General features: G+C 33.3%; 1 protein-coding gene across 5 annotated transcripts in view; it reads left to right on the forward strand.

Annotated features, from left to right (window-relative positions):
• The window catches only part of RNGTT (RNA guanylyltransferase and 5'-phosphatase), a 264,604-nt gene that overhangs the window by 137,939 nt on the left and 104,834 nt on the right, over positions 1-21,831 (forward strand). For all 5 annotated transcript variants that reach the window (XR_012508732.1, XM_010948946.3, XM_074368638.1 and 2 more), the window contains exons 10-11: positions 680-751; positions 5,904-6,068. Coding sequence is in view for 4 of the 5 variants with exons in the window: in XM_010948946.3 (XP_010947248.1) it covers positions 680-751; positions 5,904-6,068 (237 nt within the window). In the remaining variant the exon portion in view is untranslated. The remainder of the gene's footprint in view (positions 1-679; positions 752-5,903; positions 6,069-21,831) is intronic.

The raw sequence follows: 21,831 nt of genomic DNA on the forward strand, positions 1-21,831 counted from the left end.
AGGAAAGAAAAATAATTTTAGGTATAAACCTATTATTAAGAATTAAAATTTTATAAAATAATACGTTTTATATGTAATCATCCTTTAGTGTCCTTTATCTCTTTTCTGTCAGAGTGCAGAATTTAAGTTTTTTTTCACTTAATGGCTGTGATATATCATACTCTCTTGTCCTGTTCCCTTTGTTTGTAGTAGAGTGATAGGGAACTAAGAAAGACCATGTGGGTCACGTGGGAGTTTTATCTATAATAAGGGCACCGTTTATACCTATGGATTTTATAATTAAAGCAATTGGCATATAACAAAACTTGAAGCAATAATGATTTAACAAAATTAATTTTTAAAATGTTCCTGATACTTGGAATTTAAAAACTGTAGTCCCTTCATCCTGATAGTTGCTTAGTAATTCAAACATAAAATGTATCATAGTAATTCAAATATAAAAAAAATAAGGAGATATTATGGTATGATTTTATCGCCATAGAGAATAAATTCATGATGGGGATTTTTGGGGGTGCTGACAGTCTGTTGATTTGATCTGAATGTGGGTATGTTTACTTTGAAATTTCATCAAGTTGTATATTTACAATTTATGTGCTTTCTGTATGAATGTTATATTTTAATCATGCTAAAGAAATTGCTATCAACGTATGAATAAACTTACCCTCTTTTCTCTTTCAAGGAAATGATTATTGACAGAGTAAATGGACAGGCCGTTCCTAGATACTTGATATATGACATAATTAAATTCAATGTAAGTACCTTTTATGACTTATAAAATAAAAATTGTCACCAAGGTAATTGGTTTTTAACAAATAAAAAGTGTTACTGCCTTAGAAATAGTAGGAAAGAAAAATGATGACTCTTTCAAGTTACTTGATACTTTTACATCTCCTTTTCTTTTCTCTTTATTGCCTAATATTTTGCACATTTCTTTGTCTTTGGATTCTTTAGGAACCTCAAGTGAGTAAAGAAAAACAGTTAAATTGTGATAAAATAATACAGCATTTTGTAAAATGGAAAAATTCTCTGTGTTAGTTATCCTGTACTCAATTAAAAAAAGTCTCAAGATTTTATTACTGTTTATCACTTAAAAAAGACCCAAAAACCATGAGTGTTGACAGTATAACATGGAGGTACAAATATGTTATTAATGAGTACAAGCAGGAAACTTAAAAACAGGATATAAACTTGCCTGTTGTAAATAGATATAAAAAATAGGAATTATATTCTCTACCCTTTCCTACAATTTTAGACTCACCAAGAGTCTGCCTGTTAATGTTTAATTATAGTATAAATGTCTAAATTATTTCGACAGTACAAGATGGCTTCTGTAAATAAATGCAGGAAGTTTTTTCAATATTGTATGTATATCCATGAAAAGATATAATCGTTCCTCTAGACATATGTTATTCAAACTGCACAGTTACTTAGTATTCAAACAGACTGAAAGCAGTTAAGATTTCTGGGATTAGAAGTGTTAAATTTTAAGGTTTTGAAAATTTATAACAAAATTTAAAAAAAAATCTCTTTTTGGGGATATACATTTTAAATTGCAGTATTAACATTCAGGATTGCATTAATCCAGATTACTTTTTACTGGATACTTTCCATGTACATATCTCACTTTTTTGTTATATTTCAGAGTTTCGAATTTAAGAAACTCAAGGTCAGAAACCATCAAATTTTAATTTTGTTCTCTTTGTGGGAACTATATTCCCCAAAAGCAGTGCATTCCAGAATTGACTTATTCTTTATCACAGATCTGGAATAATGTTCATTGGCTTGTAACGAGACATAAAGGGTGGGGTGGCCTTGTTTCTTTGAGAAGGGGGGCGCGCTGTCTCCTTTGCCTCTTCATAATGAGCTCTACTTTAATACTGTTCAGTGCAAGCTCACATCTCAGCCTGGGAACTTTGTCTTAGACAACAGTTTTCTAATTCTTTAAAAAAATATGAAAAATTTTAGCATACACAAAAAATATAGAGAATAACATAAGGAATACTCATGTACTGACTTCCAGATTTGTTGAAGTTTAACAGTGTGTCATTTTTACTCCACTGTCTTTTTAATAAGAAATAGGTCACTGCAGATTCAGTAGAAATTTCTTGTGCACACCTCTCTTATCCTATTCTTGACCCTTTATCCAGAAGCAGCTTCTACCCTGAATTTGGTGTTTGTTATTCCCAGGAATGTTTTTAATATCTTTACCAGCTAGGTGTAGATCTATGAAAAATATGTGATCTTCTTTTGCAAGGTTTCCAGATTATATATATATCGTTGTACTATACTATGGTACCTAACATTTGCTACACCTGATTTTGTTGAGATTTATTTGTGTTAATACATGTGTTTAGTTCATTCACTGTAATTACTATTGAATATTACATTGTATAAATTTACAGAATTTATCTTTTTTCCCTTTGATGGATATTTGGGTTTCCATATTTTGCTGCTGTTATACTATTATTGTATGGAGCAACTTTTTTCTTTTTTTTCCTTTCTTTCTTTTTCTTTTTAGTGGAGGTACTGGAGATTGAACCCAAGACCTTGTGTATACTAAGTATGTGCTCTACCACTGAGCTATACCCATGCCCCTAGAACAATTTTATATACTTTTTGTTGTGCATATGTGTCCAAGTTTCTCTAGGACAGTCCTCATTCCTGGGAAGTGATCACCTGGGAAATGTTTTAAAAAGTTCAGTTCCTCATCTCTACATCATGAGGATTCTGATTAAACTGGCAACTTCAGCTATTTTGCTGTGTTGCTAAATTTCCCTCAGAAGTAGTTGTGCCACTTTACCACAGTTGGTATTATCAGACTTAAAATTTTTTGCCAGTTGGATTGTTTTAATTTGCTTTTCCATGACTACTAATGAAGTTAAGCATATTTCATGTTTATGAACTTGTTTGGATTTTTCTTTTGTGATTTAATTGCAGATCCAAGTAATCTGCTAATAGCTTTCTTTTCTGGATTCTAATCCTTCCTTAGTTATGTATCTGGCAAACAATATCTTTTCCAAATTATTATCTGTTGATGCACAGTTGTTTTTCATTTTAGTAAAATCAAACTCACTAGATCCTAAAGTTTGTGCTTTTGTGTCTTCTTTAGGAAATTCATCAACATATTGCTGTAAAAATGATTCATTTATGCTTATCTCTAGGTCTACAATGATTCATTCAATAAGTATTTATTGAGTGCCTGCTACCATATTTCATTGACGTTAAAGTCACATTTTTTTCTTTTTAATTTTTTTAATTTACTTTTTTGGGAGAGGAGATCATTAGGTTTCTTACTTATTTTTTTTGAGGAAGTTCTGGGGATTGAACCCAGGACCATGTGTGTAAGCATGCGCTCTATCACTTGAGCTATTCCCTCCTCCCAGGTCACATTTTTTTCTGATGTTAAAGTATATTTGTAATTGAAAGTGTCATGTAATTTAATTTTTAAATTTACTATGGAGCTTTCATTGATAGTTAACTACTTTGTTTATTTTGAATCACCAAGTCAAGGTCACTATTAGAAAATTTTTTTTGAAATGGTAGTTTAAAACTTTTAAGTTCCTTAATTTATTATTTTGTCCAGCAAGAATTTCACTGATAATTTTTTTATGTGTCAAGTATTATTCTAGGTATTGAGTATACACAGATGAGTAGGACATAATTTCTTGCCTTCAGGGAGTTCATAATTTAGTTGATTGACCTCCAAAGAAGGACAACAGTTCCACAACAGTTCACTGGGATTTAGGAAGAAAATAGGAGAACTTCTGTTTATTCTTAATCTATTATTTAATTTTTGTCTGCTTTATAACATTATAGAGTTGTACATGTATGCAATTTATTAAAATTAATATGCATGTATTATATACAATTGTTAGGATATGTGTTTAGATTGGATACAAAATCAAAAGAAAATTGCAGACCACTGGTCTTATGAATGAGAATGTGAATGTAAAGAAATAGTTATAATAGTACTTTCAGTATAGTATCAAAGATATATGAGAGATACAGAAATATATGAGAGGTACTAGAGAGTTTTCCAGCTTACCGTGGGTATAGTTGAGTCATTGAAACACGGAATTGCAGACAAAGGAAGTGACACAAATTAATTTTGAAGGATTGAGTCTTAGAGGTCAGGAATGTTGGATGGTTGTTAGTGTACTTGATGTGTGGTGAGATGTGAGACATAGCAGGAAATGAGAATGGATTGGTGGGTAGGCAGCCAGATTACTTGAACAAGGCATTTTAACTTAGTTCTGTACATAATAGGACACTATTGAAGGGTTTTAGTTATGGTGATGATATGATCATACCTTTATTGTTTTGAAGAACTCCACTGGTAGCGTAGATAGTGTTTTGAAGTGAGAAAGAACTCAAAACAGGGAGGCCTGTTCATCAGTAGTTACTGAGTGCTTCCTGTAGTCTGTTCTCAGTGATTCAACACCTATCTCTCAGGAACTTCCTTTATGATAGGCAGCAGAGATGTGAAGGTGAACTTACTTTCAATCTATTCTTGTTTTGGTGAGTTTATGTATATTTTAATGTGGAAAGTATCCAGGAGGGAATTTAGATTACTTACCTATTTTTAAACAGTTACTAGACTTTTAATTTTATTTCTTAAAAAAAAAATAAGAGGGCTTTCTTGTTTCACTTTAATTTTATAGGGGTCTGAATTCATCTAATAAATAAGCCTCACATTTTAGGTTTTCAACCTTGTTAATGACATAGGTGACATGGAAAAGATTGTGCATGGACTGTGTGGTTATTTACTAACTAGCATTTCCTCGATAAATACCCTTTACAAACAGTTGTATGTCTTTATGTAAAGGGAACATTTTCTGCCTCATACCGAGCTTTTGCTCACTTTGTCTTGCTCTTTATTCTTTGCCAAGTATCAAAATTGTCATGCTTCCAAAGCTGAGAAAAAGTCATCCTTGAGGCATATTTATTGTTCACAGATTAAGCAAATGTTACCACCCCTTTGTAAACATTAGGTTGGGTAAATGTTGGGTTGAGTAATATAGATTAGAGAAGAGGAAGAAGACAGAAAAGATGGGGAAAATACATGGAAGGGTATCCAGTTGTAGGGTAAAGAAGAGGTTACTTGATATGCTATTGAGGTGAAGCTGCTAACCTGGACCATTAATGTCACCCAGATGATGTGTTATAGCTATATTTGTATATACTATTGGGAGAGGGCAAGCCCCTACCCTCAACTCATACAAAAGCATACATGTGCTTTTTATGTCATGGTTCAAACCATATATATGCTGTATATGTATATCATAATGTATATACTGTATATATACATATGGGGGAGAAGAGAACTTTCTCTATAACTGTGTAATTAAATATATTACATAAACCTTGTTCTATATTAGTTTTCGGAGTTTGAGAATGTATTTGTCTAATAGATATCTTCTGCTTCTTGATGCCTGTGAAGTGTTAACACTTTAAACAACAAAAAATATCATAGGTGACTTTGTTGCTTATTTTTGTGTATTGTTTCCTTGTACTTGCCTGAACTACATGAATCTTAGGGTTTAGTTGTTTTTTTTTTTTACTGGAGGTACTGGGGACTGAACCTAGGACCTTGTGCATGCTATACATGCACTCTACCACTACTGAGCTATACCTACCCCCCTGGATTTTAGTTTTCATTAGAGGATTACTAATTCATAAAAATAATAAAAATGATTAGCGAATATATTAACACTTTAATTCAGATGTGAAAACTTTGGATCAGTTATCAGGGCTGGCATGTGTGGTTGTGCAGGCTTTGTACTGGGCAGCTCCAAAAGATGCTATTTACATAGACTGCTATGTACAGTGTGACAGCTTTGATAATTACGCTGAGAAAATAGTTTTTAGTGTTGAAATTTAAATAATTGTTTTGTTTAATTCAGGCACAGCCGGTTGGAGATTGTGATTTTAATATTCGTCTACAGTGTATAGAACGAGAAATAATAAATCCTCGACATGAAAAAATGAAGTCGGGGCTCATTGACAAAACACAGGAACCATTTAGCGTCAGAAATAAGCCATTTTTTGACATCCATGCTTCAAGAAAGGTAAAGTTTTCTAATTAGCACTTCACAATGTATCAGAATTCAGCTTGCAAAAGGATTATGAATGACATTTTGCTGCCCTCTTGTCTTGGTTTTTCCAGAAATTACTTGAATTGAATATAGTGCTATTTTGGACAAATATGAATAATTCCCTGATCTGCTCTTTAGTAAGGCTTTTTTTTTTTAATTGAAGTATAGTTGATTTACAATGTTGTGTTAGTTTCAGGTAGTACAGCAAAGTGATTTTTGTATGTGTGTGTGTAAACACACATGTGTGTATATGTGTATGTATATAGATGAGTGTATATATGTATGTATATGTGTATATATGTGTGTGTATATATATTCTTTTTCAGATTCTTTTCCATTATAGGTTATTACAAGATATTGAATATAGTTCCCTGTATTATACGTTAGGTCCTTGTTTATCTGTTTTATTTTAGTAAGATTCTTAGTGGTGGAAACATAAACTGGGTTGCTTTCTTATTTCTCATAATAGTTTTTGATTCATGGCTGTTGGTTCATATTATGTTTTTTAAAAAGCTGTAAACAATATAGAATTATATAGAGTGAAAATCACCTATTAGGCCTTCTAAAGGTCAATAGTGTTTGGTACATAGTCTTATTTAAACAATTAATTTACATATATATATACACACACATACATATACATGGAAGGTCTTTTATTTATCTTTGTTGTTTTGACACTTAAAATGCATCATGCTAAATATTATTATTTAGTATGGGACTTACTATTTCACTTAACAATATGACTTGGAGATATTTCCATGTCCTGCAAAGAGATTTGCTACCATTTTTTAACTGCTGCATTGTATTTGACAGTAAAGATGTACCACCATGGAATTATTATGTTTTGGAGGAGGGGTGGTTATGATTGAATAATACAGGAGATAAAGCAACATAAACAATTACAAAAGTTTTAAACTTTTTTCTAGTATAATCTCACATGTTAGATGATGTAAGTTTTTGTTGTATTTTAACTGCTTCTGCTCAAGTCCACTCAATTTGGTATTAGCTCTTGGATATAATTTTAGCAGTAATCTCAGCACTGTTGAATGCCTATCTTTTTTTGTCTACCAAGTTATCCTTCTACTTTCTTTAATATTTTGCATAAATGCCTTCTTGGCATGCGACTGGTGCCATGGTCTTCCCACAGTTCACTGTTTGCCTTTTGTGTTTGTTTTGGCAGCAGGAATATTACAGGGGTGCCTACAAGAGCCTGTGCACTCCTCTGCCCTGCCCAGTCGGTGGGGTGAGGATAATGTTAATACTTAAAATGGGCTACACCCTTAGTGGAAATCTGCTATTGGAGCTATGTACTCTCATAGAAATATTTTCTAAATTATTATACAGTGTCAACGTTGGGGAGAAGCCAAATTGTTTCAGTTTGCATTTGTTTTAAAAAAAATGAATTTGACAGCTTGTGTTGTCATAATTTAAAGTTCAGCATTTAAGAAACTGTGTCTTGGTGTAGTTTTATTAGTTTAACTCAGTGCTACTTAGAAATGCTTAGAAAACTGTCCTTAAGGGAGTTAAAGTGGTTATGTAGAGCAACTCTTCATGTAGTCTTTCACTAGAAAAACGTGATGCTCTTACTTTTTTTCCTTTATGCTTATATAATCCCCCCTTTGAAATCATCATTGGATATTCTTTTTTTTTAAGCAGTTCTAATATTTGGAATTGTAAATATAGATTCCCTTTTCCCACCTTTTCACTTTTTACCCTTATTTTTTGTTTTCAATTTCTCTTCCCAAAGTATAAAGCTGTAGAATACAGAGGGGGAAGCACATTGTATTGCAGAGACGGTCTAAAGGGTAAGACATGGTAACACCAGTTATAGAATAGCAGCTACACTTGACAGGTTGTTGCTGTAGAGATTAATGTATGAAAAAAACTAAAGAAAGATAAAACTTGAGTCCTGCAACCTTATTATGTTTATCTTTGCCAATGGGAGTTGTGAAATAGTGATATTACAAATGATAAAACATTTGTTAGGGAAGTATGTATCATTTTTATGAAGAAGGCTAGTTTTTTTTTTCCAGTTAATTTTTTAAACATTTTTTTATTGAGTTATAGTCATTTTACAATGTTGTGTTAAATTCCAGTGTAGAGCACAATTTTTCAGTTATACATGAACATACATATATTCATTGTCACTTTTTTTTCCGCTGTGAGCTACCACAAGGTCTTGTATATATTTCCCTGTGCTATATGGTATAATCTTGTTTATCTATTCTACATGTGCCTGTCAGTATTTATAAATTTTGAAATCCCATTCTGTCCCTTCCCACCCCCCGTCCCCTTGGCAACCACAAGTTTGTATTCTATGTCTATGAGTCTGTTTCTGTTTTGTATTTATTTGTGTATTTATTTATTTTTTAAGATTCCTCATATGAGCAATCTCATATGGTGTTTTTCTTTCTCTTTCTGGCTTACTTCACTTAGAATGACATTCTCCAGGAACATCCATGTTGCTGCAAATGGCATTATGTTGTCGTTTTTTATGGCTGAATAGTATTCCATTGTATAAATATACCACATCTTCTTTATCCAGTCATCTGTTGATGGACAGTTAGGCTGTTTCCATGTCTTGGCTATTGTAAATAGTGCTGCTATGAACATTGGGGTGCAGGTAACTTTTTGAAGTAGGGCTCCTTCTGGATATATGCCTTGGAGCAGGATTCCTGGGTCATATGGTAAGTCTATTCCTAGTCTTTTGAGGAATCTCCATACTGTTTTCCACAGTGGCTGCACCAAACTGCATTCCCACCGGCAGTGTAGGAGGGTTCTCTTTTCTCCACAGCCTCTCCAGCATTTGTCATTTGTGGACTTTTGAATGACGGCCATTCTGACTGGTGTGAGGTGATACCTCATTGTAGTTTTGATTTGCATTTCTCTGATAATTAGTGATATTGAACATTTTTTTATGTGCCTATTGATCATTTGTATTTCTTCCTTGAAGAATTGCTTATTTAGGTCTTCTGCCCATTTTTGGATTGGGTTGTTTGGTTTTTTCTTATTAAGTCATTTGAGCTGCTTATATATTCTGGAGATCAAGCCTTTGTCAGTTTAATTTGCAAAAATTTTCTCCCATTCCGTAGGTTTTCTTCTTGTTTTATTTCTGGTTTCCTTTGCTGTGCAGAAGCTTGTAAGTTTCATTAGGTCTCACTTGTTTATTCTTGCTTTTATTTCTATTGCTTGTGTAGACTGCCCTAGGAGGACATTTTTGAGATGTATGTCAGATAATGTTTTGCCTATATTTTCTTCTAGGAGGTGTATTGTATCTTGTCTTATGTTTAAGTCTTTGATCCATTTTGAGTTTATTTTTGTGTATGGTGTAAGGGAGTGTTTTGGCTTCATTGATTTAGAAGAAGGCTAGTTTTTATATAGTTTTAAATAAAATCTACAACCATGAAAATGCACTTTTTGGTAGAAAATAATAGAATTTCATTTCTGTCTATAAAATCTTGAAGATAACTTTGATTTTAGGACTTTATTAACATAGCTCTTTAAACAAGCTCTTCATTTTGTCTAATTTGATCTGTCATAGTAGTGAAGGGATAATGAGTTGTTCAATTTTTAACTTAATATACATGCATAGATGTTAGAATGCAGCATCCTAAATGTAATAACAAGTAGCAATTTCTTAAATTATAATTTTATTTGCATTTACCATTTGAAGGCTAATTAAAAAAGAATTGTTTGAATCGATTAAATATGGTTAACAAAATTTTAAAGTCAGACAGTAGATAGTTTTCTATGTATCATCTTCTCAGAAGAGTTATCAACCATTTCTTTATGTACGTGTAAGCAAATACATTTATTTATATTCTTACCACTCTTAACCCAAAAGGCAATTTGTTTTTTATTTATTTATTTTTTTATTTAAGTATAGTCAGTTTTTAATGTTGTATCAATTTCTGGTGTACAGCATAATCGTTCAGTCATACATATACATACATATATTCATTTTCATATTCTTTTTCATTATAGGTTACTACAACAAGAGGTGATTCTTAACACCCTTTTCTGTACTTTGCCTTTTTTTTTTTTAAGTTAACAATTTGAGTCCCCTGGCCTCAGTATTGGTACATATGGATTGCCTTCAGTATTTTTTTTTTGTAGATGCACAGATTTCCATCTTATCAGTGTACCATAATTTATTTAACTCTTCCATAGTCATAGACATTTGCATTGTTTTAGTCTGTTGATAGGTTATCGTTTGTTTGTTTTGCATATGGATATCCAGTTGTTTCCGCACCAGGTATTGAAGAGATGGTTTTTTTTTTCATTGAATTTCTTTTGCATCTTTATAAAAAATAAGTTGTGATGCATGTCTAGGTCTACTGCTAGATGCTGTCTTCTATGCTTTTGATTTAGTTGTCTGTCTTTGAGGTAGTACTATATTGTCTTGATTACTTTTATTTATAATAAATCTTGAAATCAGATAGAATTAATCTTCCAGCTTTGTACTTCTTCTTTGAAGTTGTTTGGCTATTGTAGGCCTTTGCATTTTCATTGAACTCTCTTACTGCATTTTGTCATTGTTTGTAATAATTTTTCAGTTGATTCTCTTTGATTTTCTGGGTGTTCAGTCATAGTAAGTGTAAATTGACAGTTTTATTCTTTAGTTTTTTTCATATGTTAATTTTTGTCTTGTCTAATTCAGTTACACGTAAGTACAATTTTAAATTGTAGTAATAGTTATTGGGATCCTTGACTTGTTCCTGATTTGAGTGAGAATGCTTCTAGTGTTTCTTTATTGTATGTTGTCTTTGAGTCTGATATCTACTTTATCAGGTTCAACAAATGTAGGTTTGGTTCTGTTTTACTGAGTCATTTTACTTTTAATCAAGAATAGGTTTTCAGTGTTGTCAAATAGCTTTTTATCTACTGTAGATATAATACTTTTTTTTCTTGCTTAAATCTTTATTTTATGAATTAAATGAAAATATATCCTAATACCAAGGCTTTCTTTTGTTCCTGGGGTAAGCCCTACTTAGTGTTAATATGTTATTGCTATTATTAATTTATTTTTTTGAAAAGCCTTTTTTTTTTTAGAGCAGTTTTAGGTTCACAACAAAATTGAAAGGAAGGTACAGAGACTTCTCATACTTACTGCCACCACGTGTGCATAGTCTTCTTCTTTGGTAAATTCCTCAATTTTACTTTAATATGATTAAGCCTAAACTTGAATTATTTCCCATTTGCAAAGATCTGTTTCTGCTAAGTTATTTCTACTAAGTTGTCTTTCTTCGTTTCCTGTTCATTTGCTTCTCTCAACTCCATGTTTTTCCCTTGGGGGTAGTTAATTATGTTCCCTGCAGGGTTGAACAAAGTTAGGATTTAGTCAAAGAACATGCAAGAAATTGATCTTGAGTGATTTTAGGAAATTGTGCTTGATTAAAAAAAATATGCAAGACTCCACCCTTCTTTTTCATCTCACACACTCAAATTAAAAAAAAAGAAAAGAAAAGAAGAAAGGCCTAATAATGTCTTAAAAGTTTCTAACAATAAACTTGTTTTTCTCTGCTTGGAGTCCTTTTCCTTTCTCATGTCCATCCAGTTTGACTGCTTTATTAAAATTCTGTGGAAAATATTTTTACAATGATTTGTTTGTTGCTATGTTGAAAGTAAAATATTTGCTCTGTAGGATGAATGAGTAATAAATGTGAAGATCTCCTTTCTAATTGTTGAGTAGATTAAATAGAAAATTAAAAAAGCCTCTTTTTTTTTTTACTACATTTAATTTTTCAAGGGCATGTACTCGTCTACTTTAATAAGAATTTTATAAATATTCATATTTTTCTTGCATAGTTTGCTAGATAGGAAATTTAGGTTTTTATGTGTATTTATGTATTTCATTTGGCATTCAGATTTATTTTCTAGGTATTGCCTTACTTTTCTTTCTTTTCTTGTTTTATCCTTAAATATAAATTTATAGTTCTTAAGTGTTTGTCTAAGGCCAGTAGTTCATAAAGAATATCTAGCCATAAGGTTTGTTATTTGTATGTACAAGTGTTATATGACTTTATCAGTGTCGTATTGTTTGCATCTTAGTAAGAGGAAAAAGTACCTTTGAGAGTTTGTTTTTGCAACTGTGGTTGAAGAGAAGAATCTCTGGATTTGAAGATCTGTTCTTCACACATAGAGGTTTTCAATGATTATGCCTAATTTTTTATGTAATTACAGATACAATGGTGAAACTATTTTGGTTTAAAGGCAGACACAAGAGAAAATGAGGATAACTATGTATTCTCATATTTCTGGCGTTCAGTTTTGTATTATCTAGTCTATTAATGTCATTCATCACTGAAATTGAATATGGCCGATGGATCTTTTTAGTCTCATTCATTTACCATTTCAGAGGAGAATTTAAGAAAATCACAGTAATGCATAGTAAAGCGAATTCTTAATTGCTTTATAGTGAGCCTCAAGATTTATTGTCTGAGGAGACTTCTGGTGCAGTAAATCTTGTTCACTGAAACATGAAGAATCATTATATCTGGTACCAAATATATTTTAAATATTTCTATGGACTCAGTTGTAACGTGAGGAAATTTCTGAATGTTCAATATCACAGCTTAAATAATTTGTTTTTATTATTAGCATTAAGAAAATATGTATTAGTAGATTCAGAAGAAAAAAAAAGATTATTGGCCACTAAAGTGATTAGGAGGCATTTTTTTCCCTAAAGAATCTAGTAGATTAATTGTTCTAACCAACTGTGGTTGTGACTTTACTGTAGGTTAACAAAGGCACAGGATTGACTTATTGCACAAATGTCTTCAAATCAGTTGAACGCTTTTTCTTTTTTTAAAGTGTGTGGCTCTCAACAGTGTGAGCCAATACTTTGGTATTAGTATCTGAGCTAGTAGTTTTATTAGGATTTTAAAGCAAAAGACAGAAGTTAAATAATAGCTTTTGCTCTTTCCTGTTGCATAGAAAATTAAGTGAACCTTCTGTCATTGTGGAACTGATAGAGGATACTTCATCCTAGCATGTGAGTTTAAAAGTAACTTTTAAAAGTACATCTTGTTTTGTTTTAACTAAAGAAAAAAAGTTCACTACCCTCATCACTTTGCTGAAAGAGTAGATAATTAACAGTTTCAGACTTTCCTTAAACCCTGCAATATATATTTCAGTTCTCCCCCAAGTACTAAAAAGATGACTGTAAATTGGAGTGGAAACATGGTTGTGAAAATGTAATCTTTTGGAGTGGATTAGGAAAACCAGGGACATATCTTTTTTTTTTTTTTTTTTGTAAATGGATGTCTGGGGATTGAACCCAGGACCTCGTGCATGCTAAGCATGCACTTTACCACAGAACTATATCCCTCCTCACCAGGGACATAACATTTTTTAGTTGGATTGTATTTCTTAATTATTGAACACCCATCTTGTCATTTTTATACCCCAAATAGAGCCAGTCTTACCAAAAGTAAAATATAAAAACATGTCATTGTTGAAGGATTGCAATAAAATTTTAAAATAATTTATAAAGTTGCTAGGAAAATGGATCTAGGATTTCTCATTTTAGGTGCTTTACTTCTTATTGCAGCAGTAAATATATTTGAATATGTATTGTATAATGTTTAGTCATACAATATTTAGTCTGTGGGTGATGATTTCACAGGATGCACGCAAATCATTGGAGAACCTGATTTGATTGTAGAGTCACAGATTAACTACTCCTAATATGTGGCATAATCCTGTTATCTAGTTAATTGGGTGTGATTTTACAAATACTAAGTCGATTTAGAGAAGCCTTAAACTCATCAGTGACAGCATTCTTGCTAAGGCTTGAGATACTGAGGACAGATGCATGAGAACAAATTGTAAAGCACAGGTGTGATTCTAGTGCCTAGAAATCTTCCTTGACTTGTGGTGGGGTTACAGTGTGGTAAACCCACTGTACATTGAAAATATCAGGAGGAAAAAATACGTTTAATACACCTAACCTACCAAACATCATAGCTTAGCCTAGCCTACCTTAAACGTGCTTAGAATTACAGATTAGCTTGCATTTGGACAAAATCATGTAACACAAAGCCTATTTTGTAATAGAATGTTGAATAGTTCATGTAATTTATTAAAAACTGTTTAAAAGGTGAAAAGACAGAATGGTTGTATGGGTACATGATGGTTGTAAGTATCTAAGTTGTGTACCTTCATGATTACATGGCTGACTGGGAGCTGTAGCTAGTTGCCACTGCCAGCATCACAGGAGAGTACATACCACATTTTGATGTCTTGGGAAAAGGGAAGAAGATCAAAATTCAGAATCTGAAGTACTGTTTCTACTAAACGTGTATCACTTTGCACCACTGCGAAGTCAAAGTATAAGTAGAATCATTATAAGTTGGGGATTGTATTTCGTTCTGCAGCTTTAAGTAATGAAGTTTCAGGTTATCAGAGAACCCTATTGTTCACACAGAACTGTGTTTTTTGTACCTCATTTTACCAAATAAGATGCTATTAGTTATAAGATTATGCCCTTATTTTACGTACTGCTGAATTAGAGCGACCTCTACCAATTAAATTGGATATGTCATCAATTGTAAGATATATCCTGTTTTCAGAGATGTGAAAAAAATGTGGGCTGTGAAATAGGCAAGTATATCTTTCCTGATAGAGAGAAGGACTCTATTTTCTCCGTGCTAGCTCATAAAATTGGTTCAAATAAACTAAGTATTTGAATAGATTAGGCTGAGATCAGAGCATCTATTGTTTTTCTCTTGTTTTCCACCAGTGTGTGCCATTATGCCATCAGTCTTGCTCACTTTGTTAAACATGTGTGCTGGGTTCACAGTGGGGTGGAAGATAGAGGGATATTTAAATGAAGTTTCTATGAACACATGGAATATGGCAATCATAAGTGTGATGTGCAAAGGAAACATTTAAGAGCAGTGGTCATAATCAGAAAGAACAGTATTGTATAGTCAGTGTTTTCTGGGAAGCAGTAGTGTACTATTATGAAAGAAGATCAGTATAGAATATAGTTGACCCTTGAATTACACAAGGATTAATGGTTCCCACTCTCCACAGAGTCAAATTCCAGTATAACATCACAATTGGCTAGCCCTCTGTATTCGCGGTTCTCCATCCTTGGATTCAACCAATTATGGGTTGTGTAGTACTGTAGTATGTATTTATTGAAAAAAAATCTGCATGTAAGTAGACCCTCAGGATGGTGGCACATGTGGAGAAGACCATGACTCACACGTTAAAGTCTGTGTTGTGAGTTTGATAGATGTCATTGAAAAATTAGGGTTAGAGTAGCTGGTGGATATGACCAGAGGATTGGGACTCTTTGTATGAAAGTAAAAGGTAAATTCTTGGAAATAATTTTAAATTGCTATGAGATTCTACCATCTGGATGGGGGTTGGGCGTGTGTTTATTAGTTGCATGAGGTCATTAAGCACTCCCTTTAGGATTTGCTCCTTTTATTCTTTCTTCTTGGAGCTTTTTAATCCATGAGCCCTATTTTGCCTTCTCTGTTATGGTGTCTTAGTGTAATAGACTCTTCCTACTTGAAACTTTTTTCTTAATGCCCTTCTCTTCTCTGTAGTTCATTTGAAATGCTAAGAAGTCATTGTAGGAAAAAAAGATGATTTCTGTTACCTCCTTTATCATCTGAATGTTTGTAAAAAATATACTTTTGGAGGATACTTAAAGTGGAGAAGAACAGTACTCTAAATATTAAATAATTTGCTCTAGTTCATAGGTGTTATAATAACAGCTGTATATTTCTGAATTAAAATCTTGCCATGAATTAAAATTTGCCAGGTCTGTTGAATTATAAACCAAAAGAAAATAGGTTGATGACTTTAAAGGAATAGGATAATTATCTTTATTGAATGCATTATTGTGGATATAATTTTACTCATTTACAAATTAACAGAAGTCTACTATTCTTCTATTTACTATGAACCTGAAAAGGAAAAGAAAATGTCTAGTCACATAAATGGTTTTGGAGATCTAAACAGGATTCTCTTTAGAAAGAACAATTAAACTTTGCAAAATTATATTTGTTACTGATTTGAGCAGAGGCTAACTTAATTTTATTAAAGTTATTCTCAGTATTTATTTACCCAAATTATTTTTTCCTGTTGATTAAGTTTTTTGCAGCAAACATTTTTAAACTGTGTTATCATACACAATTAATTGGTTGCTAATTTCACAGCCTTATTTTGTCAGTAAATGTGCATTAATCTTTAGGATGACTAGTTTTGGTTCCATATGGATGAAATAAAGTTAAGTTATGCTTCTGGTTAACCTGACACCTTGAGCTTATGTTCTTAATCTGTTGACTTTTTTTTTATGATAGTATATTTGACTGTGTTTTTAGGTGCTTAAAATACAGGGACAATTAGACATGATCCTTAACCTCACAGAGGTTACATTTGAATAGAGGAAATTAAATTGTTGAATCATCTTACCTCTGAACAGATAGAATGTTTTAAATCTGAAGGCAGTGGGGGCACAGGTTGGGGAGATAGACTTGGGTGGTGAAGGAGGTGTAGTGATAGGATGAGTTAGGTATTGTTTATGTTGAAGAGGGAGAGGGGGAAGAGAGAGAGAGAGAGAGAATGTGTGTGTTTTAAACAACTAGAAGAAAAAAAAATATGGCTACCCATTACTTTTGATGAAATGACCAGAAAAACCAAACTGTAAAAGAGCCAAGAATGTAGCTTTTTGTCCGGTTGATATGTATGAGGTGAGATAACTGTACTAAATCCAAATGTGTGGCATGAGGAGGTTCAGAATACCTGTACATTATTTTTGGTGTCAGAGAAGACAGGAATTTCAGTGAAAGCCTTATATATGTTTAGGATTCCTTTTAGGCATATTAGACCAGAGTTGTTCATGCTGTAGACTGTGTGACCTCTGTATTCTTGGGGGAGACAACAGAGTCTCCCCCAACCTGTCCTGTGGGCTTCTCCCTTTCCCCCATCATTTAGACTGATTTCATCCAGGAAAAAAAAATGAAATTTTAAATACTCATCTTATCTGGGTCACCTTTTCTAAAGTTGGTGTATTGTAATTCAGTGTTTTATCAAGATATAATTAGAGTAGATTTGATCACTAATTCTAGTAGACTCCCCCCAATTTTTTTGAATGGTATTTTCAAGTAGAGTCTTGAATGACTCATAGTTTTATATATTTTAGAACAAAAGTAATATGTCCAGAATGATGATATTGTTGGTTTAAGTGCATTGCTTTCCAGTACCTACAATTTACTTTGCTTAGTCTTACCTCTGAAACCTATTATTTTGTGTCAAATACCCCATCATAAGCTGTGGGTTTCTTCTACCAGTTCAATCCATTCCCTTTTCTCATTCACAAGGATTTTCATTTCTTTCCCTAGTTTTATCCTTTGCCTTTTTTTTTTTTTTTTTTTTTTGTATGTCCTTACAATTCCTTAGCTTAGGCTAGGAACTGTGAGTACACATTGATGTCCACATACACTGTATACACATGTGTGCTCCTTATGAGAGGAAGAGTATGGCTCACTAAGCTGTAGTAAGATGGGACCTTTCTAGGAGAGAGTATGTAGGTAGATGCATAGAAGAGAACTAATAAGAGCTTCAAGTTGGACATAGGAGGCTAATGACAATATAATTAGTGAACGCAAGTATTTAAAGGTGTCATATAAAATTCTAGTGAACCATGTGGTTTCTTTGCTGCATTGAATTGTTGATAAATGAGTAATAGTAAGTGCAGTCATTTGACTGTAACAGAGGTACATTTTGCTGTTTTGTTTATGAAGTGTTTTATACAGTTGTCTAGATATAAATCTTAGGTATATGCTTTGGAACTTTCTCTGCTAGCTTAACATTGATATAAAGAATAAAGGGAATGTTTATGCTTTTTATATTGTGGAAACGAAGTTTACTTCTTAACATCTTATTCCATTTTTCTGGTACTTTACTGGGCTATGAAGCAGATTTAGTTTACAGATAAATGCCATTTGGTATCGCAGTATGGGTTGTCCTCATCCAGAGATATTCAGTGTCTATTAAAGGTCTCCTCTGTGGTGGCTAACTGGGTCACTTTACCCATTACCTGACAGGGCAACTATGACATCATTCTGCAGTCTGCCACTTCTTGAAGAGCCTCTTGGCAATAATGCCCAACAGGGGAAGTCATTTGCTTTCCTGCTGAGGGGGTATGACTTTGAGGACAGTTTAAATTGCATCAACTACAGAAATACAGTGACCAAAATTTATTGTAATGATTTCAGGCCAGCTACATAGTCCCCACAAGACTGCCCTGACTTAGACACTGGCTGTAAGTTTGGGGGTCCCCAAGGCCACCTACACTTCAGATCTGCTGATTACATGGGGGAGAGGGTATAGCTCAAGTGATAGAGTGCATGCTTAGCACGCATGAGGTCCGGGTTCAATCGCCAGTACCGCCTCTAAAAATAAATAAACAAACCTAATTACCTCCCCCTGAGCCCCCCCTCCCCCCTGAATTAAGAGCTGCTGGTTACAAATTCTAGGGTCCCCAGGGTCTCTCTCAGGTTTGATAGATTACTAGAAGGACTCACAGAACTCAAAAAAGCACTATGGTTATGATTACAGTTTTACTGTAACAAAAGGATACAAATTAAATCCAGCAAAAGGAAGAGCCTAAGCCGAGTACTGCAAAATCTGGGAGTGGCCCAATTGCAGAGCTTCTCTTTGTCTTCTCTGGGGAGTCATGGGTGGTGTTACCTGCTCCTGGCTAAGACCTGTGACAGTGCTCAGAGTGTTGCCAACCAGGAAAGCTCATCTGAGCCTTTGGTGTCCAGAGTTTATGTTGTGGTTCAATCACACACCACCGGCATGGCTGACCTTTAGTGAGCCTTCAGTCCCTCCCAGGGGTTCGGGCTGATTCATTTAGTCTCCAGTTCCTCTGGAGGTCAGAACTGACACGGCATGTTCCAAACCCTCATCAAAAATCATACTGTTAGACTTTCCGGTGGCAAACCCTTCAGGCAAGCAAAGATACTTTCATCAGGCAGGACATTCCAAGGGTCTAGAGACCATCTCCCAGTAGCGGGGGGCAAAGGTCAGATCTCTCTTTGGGTAAAGTTAATTCTTCAGTACATACCTATGCAAACAGACAATGCATTTTTGAATGAGATAAATTGTTTTGCAATTTACCATATTGCTCTTTGTTCGAAGTCTCAAATTATATTTTACAAATAAATATGATTTCTCTTTATGCTCAAATTACAAATATTTAATTTCTTGTTTGGTTTCTTTATCTCTCTAATTTTTGTCCCTTTTATTCTGACATTCAGACCAGCCACCTATGTAGTTTATTTTTATTTTTATTGTGTCACTTACACAATAAAAATTTTATGGCTAAGTTTCCATTTTAGTCTTGTATTCCTTCCAAAAGTGCTTAATATTCTTCCAAAATTAGTAGGTCATGCTTTTCTACCCATGAAGGAAATATTCATTTATACTTCTTACCAGCAGCAATCTGGATAAACATTCTGGGAAGCATTTAGGAGAGGTTGCTCTGAGAAAAAAAACACAAAAAACACTTCAAAAACCAGGCTAAGGAAACTTGGACTGTAGGCAGTGAGGAACTTTCAAAGATTGTTACACGTGACTGTGATACAACAAATTGTTTTAGAAAGTTAGTTTTAGCAGTAGTGAGTAGAAGTAGTTTGGAGGGAAGAAGTTAACCTACAATCAAGACCAGTCAGGAGCCTGTTACTGTTGTCCCCACCGGAGATAATGAAAGTTACAAGGGATGGTTTGTGAGAAAGTTATTAACTATGAATGATGATTTTAGCTTTAAAAAAAAAACTTACCCCTTTAATAATCTGTGTATGCATTAAATCAACAGCTTTTAAACTTCTCTTAAGATTCTTTATGTTTTTATACAACTTGGAATAATACATTCCATATATTTTCTACCTGACCAAATCTTTTTTTTTTTTAAATGAAAAGTGAGTGTATGTATCTTTTTGAATTAATTCTTGTTTTGTGGTTGGCTTTATTCCTTTTGATAACTATGTAAGTTTAAAAAGCTAAAGCTCTAAACATTCTTAGAAACAATGAACAGTATATATATGTAAATTAGAAAATATGTGCAGTATATTGTGTTTAAGTATTTACATGCAATATATTGTATATGTGCAGTCAAATTGTAACAGTTCTACCTAGTAAAACTTAAAAATGAAAAAAAAAAAACAAATTTTTTGGGGGGATAATTAAGCTAACTTATTTATTTATATATTTTTAGAGGAAGTACTGGGGATTGAACCCAGGACCTTGTGTATGCTAAGCGAGTGCTCTGCCACTTGAGCTATACCCTCCCTGCTACCTGACCTATTCTTACTGGCTTTTTTTTTTTCAATCAGTCCTGTCACTGTGCTATTCCTTTTATATTTATATAGCACATGTTTATTGAAGTGAGAGCTTACTGTACACCAAATTACTGTAATAGATGCTGAGGATACAGCGATAATAAGATATAATTCCTGACCTCAAAAATCCCACAGCTCAATCTGGTAGTCAGACAATTAAAGAGGAAATCCTGTGATGGAGGGTAGCACTGGATGCTGTCAGGGTTTGTTGATGGAGTGTATAACCTAGACTAGAGATGGGGAGATTTCTGAGAATGTGACAATTTAGTTTAGAAAAGCTATCAAGAACGTGGACTCTGGAGCCAGAATGCTTTTAGACTTTAGTTCCTTGCTTTGTGTCCATGGGCATGTTCTAAGCTTTGCCATTAAAATGGGATAATGGTCCCTACTTCATAAGATTGTTATGAGGATATAATGAATTAATACAGTTATCTCTCAGTATCTGCAGGGGATTGGTTCCAGGACCCCAATGAATGCCAAAATCCGGATGCTTAAGTCCCTTATATAAAATGATGTCGTACCATTGGCCCTCTGTATCTGTGGGTTCCACATTTGTGGATATGGAGGGCCAGCTGTATAAAAATGTTTAAAGCAGTGCCTGGCATGCAGTGTCATATGTATTACCTCCTCCTTCTTGCTTCCTGTTCTCAACTTTTTTTTTCTTTTTCATGGATAATTAGTACTCAGTAAACATTTGAATAAAACTGTGAATGATAGATGAGATAATAATTACTTTTTTGTTCTGTCAGAAGTCTTTAAACATCTCTATTAAAAGCACTTAACTGTAAAATGACTTATTTTATGTGTACTTAGGTCCATATTAACCAGAAGTCATTAACTGGTAGGTCCCAGAAAGATTAAGCTCATATAAAACTTAAACAGTATTGAATTTGCTTGTTGATGAAGATGTGCTCTCCACTTTGTCATAGTTATCACAAGTCCCTGTTATCTTATACTCTGTCCAGTTCAAGTTCATGGCCTGGTACCTATACCCATTTGAGTTTGGGACCTCCTGACACTAGCCCTTCCAGGATAAAGATTGATTGATCTCTTTTAATTTTTTTTAACATTGTATTTTTTGTATTTTATTTATTTATTATTTAATTATTTTGTTTTGGCTAGGGGGAGAGGTAATTAGGTTTATTTATTTTTAGAGGAGGTACAGGGGATTGAACCCAGGACCTCATGCATACTAATCATGCACTCTACCACTTGAGCTATATATGCCCTCTCCCAATTTTTAAAAAATTTTTTAACATTTTATTTTTTGTATTTTATTTATTTATTATTGTGCTGATTGATATCTTTTAAATCTCAAGCACTTAATAGAGTGGCTGTCAATTATTGGCACTAAAGAAGTGTTTGTTGAG

This window comes from Camelus bactrianus, chromosome 8 (assembly GCF_048773025.1).
Source record: "Camelus bactrianus isolate YW-2024 breed Bactrian camel chromosome 8, ASM4877302v1, whole genome shotgun sequence".
NCBI lineage: Eukaryota > Metazoa > Chordata > Mammalia > Artiodactyla > Camelidae > Camelus > Camelus bactrianus.